The following is a 5929-nucleotide window of genomic DNA, read 5'->3' as shown; positions in this document are numbered from 1 at the left end:
GCTGGTTAAAAACCTAAAATCATACCCCAGCCCTATTCCTAAATCAGAATCCCCCAGAGGCCAGATCCAGTAATCTACATTTCTAACAAGCTCCCCAAAATGATTCTGTTGCAGTCAGCCTTGTACCCATAGTTTAGTAATTGGTTAACAGCCTGGGTGCCTAAGTCCTCTCGCTGTTAACTGGACATATTGCCACCTCCTTCACACTGAAAGATGTCTGTGCAAGCCTGTTTGCAGTAAGAAAACTCTAGTGTTCTTACCCCTACCCCCCTTCCCACCACATAAAGGTGAAGTCCTTCTATTATTTATTTGTTTTTTTATTCCACCTCATGTTTAATGCACTTGCCCTCAAGGCACGGGATTTAGTCAAGGGAGAAAGAGGGAGAAGGGAAGAGTAGCCAATTTGCAGTCCATGCAACCAAGCCGCACTTGAAGCCTGCAGACCTGCGGCCCAGTCCCCTGTCCCCTCCCCCACCCCCCACTCCCTATTCCGTTAAAACTTGCCTAGGATGGAGGCTGTGCTGGGAGTCGCACGCCCCCCCCCCCCCACAGGCCTCTTTGATTGGCCGCGCCGGCCAGCACGTCAAGCTCTTTTGTCTCAGAGGACTGAGGATAAAAGCAGCTGCTGCTGCCTTGGGAACCCTGCTGACAGGACTCTACTCCCCCTGGCTGGGCGGCAGTGCTGAGCAGTTCGGTTCGGGCAGCCCCGAGTAGCTCAGCGGCCAAGGAGGCGTCCATCCTTTCCCACTGCAGGGCCGCAGAGGCCAAAACCTACATCCTGAGCTGTCTTGCCGTTGCCCACCCGCGGAGCACAGGTAAATAAAGGGGGCGTGATTGCCGGGCGGGGAGAGAGGAGGGAAAGCCCCACCGGGACTGGGCGGCTCCCCGCTCGGAAAATCCAGAACTAGGAGGCTGGGCAAGGGGCACTCGTATGGCCTGGCTGCGCTGAGGGAGGAGATGGGGTGCCATTGGATGCTGCCTAGTGGGTAGGGTTTGCCTGGATTGAGACAGGGGAGTTTTCAGGGAGGTTGGGGAGGCAAGGGAAGAGAATCGCAAGCTGTCTGTCTTGACCTCCCTTTGCATCCCCTCATCTCATCCTGGTGAGGGATATGTGGGTGTGCGTGTCCAACTCCTATTCTCTTTCTCAGGGGCAGGCCATCTAAGACGAATCCGGACTTGAATTCTGTGCGGCTGATTGCAGAGCTGGTAAGCCAAGGATTTCCAAGGGGAAATGTAATGGGGCGGGGCGGGACGGGGGTCGCTTTGGCTTGTATTCAAAAGGCCGCTAAGGGAATGTTCAGCTTGGCTACAGCGGAGGGAGCAAGGGGGTGTGGGATGAAGAGGGAGGGAGCGGGATGAGGGATGGGGCTGTTTCTGACCCTTCCTTTCCCTGCCCTTCCTGGTGAAGGCTCAGTCTTGACACCCTGAGGTCCGGGATCAGGGACTCCCCCGGTGGACAAAGATCGACTGGACCCTGGAGACAAGTTTTCTCATGGAGGCCACCAGTTGCAGAGGCTGATAGTGAAATAAAGGCGCACGCTTGTTCCTGAGCTCGTGTAAGAATCTGGGAGATAAGGGGTGGGGGGAGAGACACTTTGAGAGGGGATGTGGTTGAGACCTGAGACCATGAGGTTAATGAGATCTGACCACTGTGCTCTATTTTGAGAGCCCAACATCAGCTCCATACACTATTACACTTAGAATTAGAAGCAACAGTTGCCGTCGCTCTTGAAAGACTGGAGGAATGGATGTGGCTGTCCAAAGCTCCCCGCTAACAGGGAGACACCGGCTGGCTCCCTGAGTTGTAACTGCCAGTCTTCTGGAGGATATTTTTAGGACAGCAGGCAGATATAAAATGTACTGCAAGATATTCAGGAAGGGAGAGAAAACAGCTGCAGCCTTATTAATCTCTTCTTACACACCCCTCCCGTTCTTTTTTCTTTTTTCTTTTTCTTTTTTTTAACAGGAGGAAGGCAGAGGCTCCCTGCACGCCTGCAGATTAGTCTTTTCCAAAAAGCCCAAACATCTTGATAATATTCAGATACCCAATCAGCATCCATCATGGCTAGCATCATTGCACACATGGGTAACAGCCGGCGGCAGAACTCCCGCTTGCCGCCTTGGGCCCATTCTATGCTGAGGTCCCTGGGGAGGAGTCTTGGCCCTTTAATGGCCAACATGGCGGAAAGAAACATGAAGTTGTTCTCAGGGAGGGGGGTGCCAGCCCAGGGGGAAGAAACTTTTGAAAACTGGCTAATCCAAGTCAATGGGGTCCTGCCAGATTGGAATATGTCTGAGGAAGAAAAGCTCAAGCGCCTGATGAAAACCCTTAGGGGCCCGGCCCGGGAGGTCATGCACTTGCTCCAGGCAGCCAACCCCAACCTAAGTGTGGCAGATTTCTTGCACGCAATGAAATTGGTGTTTGGGGAGACTGAAAACAATGTGACTGCCCACGGTAAATTTTTTAACACCCTGCAGGCACAAGGGGAGAAAGCCTCCCTTTATGTGATCCGTTTAGAGGTGCAGCTCCAGAACGCTATTCAGGCAGGGATCATAGCCGAGAAAGATGCAAACCAGACTCGCCTGCACCAGCTCCTTTTAGGGGCTGAGCTGAATGGGGACCTGCGCTACAGGCTGAAGCATCTTCTCAGGATGTATGCAAATGAGCAGGAGCGTCTTCCCAATTTCCTGGAGTTAATCAAGATGATAAGGGAGGAGGAGGATTGGGATGACACTTTCATTAATCGGAAGCGGGCCAGGAGATCTGAGTCAATGGTGGAGAGGGCAACCAGCCCAGTGGCATTTCAGGGTTCCCTACGGATAGTGATCGGCAGTGCTGACTGCAACGTGATAGAGATAGATGACACCCTGGATGACTCAGATGAAGATGTGATCCTGGTGGAGTCTCAGGACCCTCCACTTTCATCCTCTGGGTCTCCTCCCCCCAGAAGCAGAGCCAGACCTCAGGATCAAGTGGTAGTCATTGATTCCCCCAATAGTTCCCAGGCGCAATCTCCTTCCACCAGTGGGGGTTCTGGAGATAAAAATGATGGCCCTAGGGATATTTGTAGAGCCAGGAAGCGAAAATACACAACCCACTCTTCATATTGTGGAAAGGAGGACCACGCGAAGGAAACCTGTGACAAGAGTAACAAGGCTGAGATGTTTGAAAATCTGGTCATGACCCTGCAGGAGCTGACACATAGGGAGGAGGAGGGGTCAAGAGAGGCTCCTGACCAATCCGATGACCCTTCTGAGCTACAGTGAGGTGCTAGCCTTCAGCCTTCAATGAACCCTTAAGCTATATTCAGAGCTTAGTGATGGGAAAACTGAGGGAGGGGGCTTCTAATTGCATGAATTAATCCACAAAGCATCTTTTTTTAGGGTGCAAGAGAAAGGGTCTTGGATACAAGCACAGTGGAGAAAGATGGCCTGTCCTCTGTCCTTGCTCCCCACCCCCACCTCTGCTGCCTAAGGATCTATTTTCTGTGTGTGCTCATTTCCTTGATGGCTTTATTCTCTTTGTGAAAGTGGTATAATTCACTGCTAAATCTTCGAACAACAAAAAAGTACAAAAAGTCAAGTACAAATTAGTCCAAATCTTCCACCCTTATATAACCATTGTCAACCCTCTGATGACTATCCTTCTAGATACTTCCCTATACCTATGTACCCAGATAGATACATGTACAGATAAAAGTGTCAAATATAAGTGCTGTTCTATAGCCTGTATTTTTTCACCAATTTGTTGTGGGCTTCTTTCTATGTCAATAAATATATATCAGCATCTATTTTAATGTCTCTGTGGTATAATTTTAAGAAGTAAAGGAAAAGGAAAGAAATATGGTCAAAAACTATAAAGGGGTGGGGTTTTTAGCAATCTCATTTTGCAGGTGAGGCAAAGGGAAGAAAAAATAAGCTGAAATATTCCCCAAAGGTAAATAGAGACTCTACAATTGACTTGTCCCTTATATCACAGAACCAAACTATGGCACCCACTTGTTGACAATGCTTCAGTGCTTTCTTCTGTAATGTATCCAGAGGCGTCTTACAAAGGGTATTACATAGGTGTCCATTTTATCCCCCCGCCCTAGACAGTCCCCTAGCCTCCCCTATTCCCCAGTGTCTTATGTCCATTGGTTATGCTTACATGCATGCATACAAGTCCTTTAGTTGATCTCTTACCCCCCTACCTCCTGCCCCCCAACCCTCCCCGGCCTTCCCGCTGCAGTTTGACAGTCTGTTTGAGGCAGCTCTGCCTCTGTATCTATTATTGTTCAAAAGTTTATAATGGTCTCTATTGTCCATGAATGAGTGAGATCATGTGGTATTTTTCCTTTATTGACTGGCTTATTTCACTTAGCATCATGCTCTCCAGTTCCATCCATGACGTTGCAAATGGTAAGAGTTCCTTCCTTTTTACAGCAGCATAGTATTCCATCGTGTAGATGTACCACAGTTTTCTAATCCATTCATCTACTGATGGGCACTTACGCTGTTTCCAGATATCACTTCATTCCTTGTCCCTTTGGGGAGGGGCAGCTCTTCTTCCTTTGGGTGGATTTCTTAGATCACTGTTGCTGCTCTTAGCTGACATCGTGGTCACAACCAGCAATCTCTCCTGTGGGCTGAAACCGGCCTCTTCCCAAATCCCAGTTAAGGAAAAGAGAGAGCAGTTACTCACAGGAGCCCAGCACCAGAGGCTCAGCTGATAGCACTGGACGGAGCCTCACCCCCTAAGCCAGCGGTTCTCAACCTGTGGGTTGCGACCATCGGGAAAACAGATATAGCATATCAGATATTTACATTACGATTCATAACAGTAGCAACATTACAGTTATGAAGTAGAAACGAAAATAATTTTATGGTTGGGGGTCACCACAACATGAGGAACTGTATTAAAGGGTCGCGGCATTAGGAAGGTTGAGAACCACTGTCCTAAGCCCTGAAGCTACATGCCAGAGGACACAGGCAGCCCAGGACTCCAAGCCAACCCTACACCAATCTGAGAATTGAGAATAGCTGGGGAGGGATGAAAAGCAATCTAGTAGCTAGGACACATGAGGGAACATGGGGATCAGAAAGCCACGCCATTTTATCAGAGTGAAAGGCATTCATGGGGCAGGGAGGAAGTGAGGGACCTTCCAAGGAACCTGCCTTGTCCCCTCTCCTGATCTCATATTGGAGTGTGATTTAAAAAAAAATAAGGACAGGACATGTGTGACCTCAGGCCCCAAGGGTCCCTATGTCTCTTGTAGGTGCATATGTCCCTGCTCTGTGAGCAGGACAAGGCTGGGTGTATGGGAATGATTGCATTTAAGGCAGGGGGTGGGGAGTGAATTGGATGCACAAACTCGAGGACTTGAAGGAGTTTGTCATGCGCAAATTGGTGCTCCACAGAGCTGAGAGGACAGAGTGTGCAGCAGTGGGAGATGATGCCTCAGGGGAGAAGCACAGAGCTTCTGTGTGGGTCAGGGGAGAGCATTTGAGGTCATGTGGACATTGACAGTGACAGGAAGCCTGGTAGGAACCACAGATTCCAGGGTTCCATACAGAACTCTGGGCTATGTTGTATTGGGAATGGCACAGGTTGAGGAGCCCAGGAGGAGTTATTGGGGCTCTAATTATACTAGCAGTTGATGGGCTACTCAGAGAGATAAAGGGACCCTGAAGGGGTTAGGGGCTGAAGCCAGGCACTGTAGAAAGCCTGTCTGGGCTGCCATGACAAGAACCTGCCTTGAAGTATTTCTCTTTCCAGAAACAGTTCCTTAGGTCCTCCCTGGGTTTTTGCTCCATCAATGACCCCACGATCTGACCTTAGGACTCCCCACACCCAGCCATACTCATCTCTTGGTAGAGGGTGGTGGAGGCTCTCTCTCTCTGAGCTCTGCTATTACCCTTCCCCACCCGACACTCCCTGTTTTCCTTA

The 5929-nt window shown here is 49.8% G+C and overlaps 1 protein-coding gene across 2 annotated transcripts; it reads left to right on the top strand.

Moving 5' to 3' along the window:
* The first annotated feature begins 588 nt into the window (after positions 1-588).
* Positions 589-3792, top strand: ZCCHC12 (zinc finger CCHC-type containing 12). Of its 2 annotated transcripts, none has more exons than XM_059679093.1 (4): positions 589-815; positions 1155-1206; positions 1430-1556; positions 1967-3792. In XM_059679093.1, the coding sequence occupies exon 4, from the start codon at positions 2062-2064 to the stop codon at positions 3265-3267; it is 1206 nt and encodes a 401-aa protein (XP_059535076.1). In that variant the 5' UTR covers positions 589-815; positions 1155-1206; positions 1430-1556; positions 1967-2061; the 3' UTR covers positions 3268-3792. The 2 variants fall into 2 exon arrangements, with proteins under 2 accessions (XP_059535076.1, XP_059535075.1); XM_059679092.1 differs by having other exon boundaries at positions 1409-1556.
* The last annotated feature ends 2137 nt before the right edge of the window (positions 3793-5929 follow it).

Source organism: Myotis daubentonii, chromosome X, assembly GCF_963259705.1.
Source record: "Myotis daubentonii chromosome X, mMyoDau2.1, whole genome shotgun sequence".
Classification (NCBI taxonomy): domain Eukaryota; kingdom Metazoa; phylum Chordata; class Mammalia; order Chiroptera; family Vespertilionidae; genus Myotis; species Myotis daubentonii.
Note: the sequence above shows the minus strand (reverse complement) of the source record. Positions and strands in the feature narration are given on the sequence as shown.

Bases quoted from the DNA above. Each gene is read 5' to 3' on its own strand.
- ZCCHC12 (XM_059679093.1), top strand. From the start codon at position 2,062: ATGGCTAGCATCATTGCACACATGGGTAACAGCCGGCGGCAGAACTCC.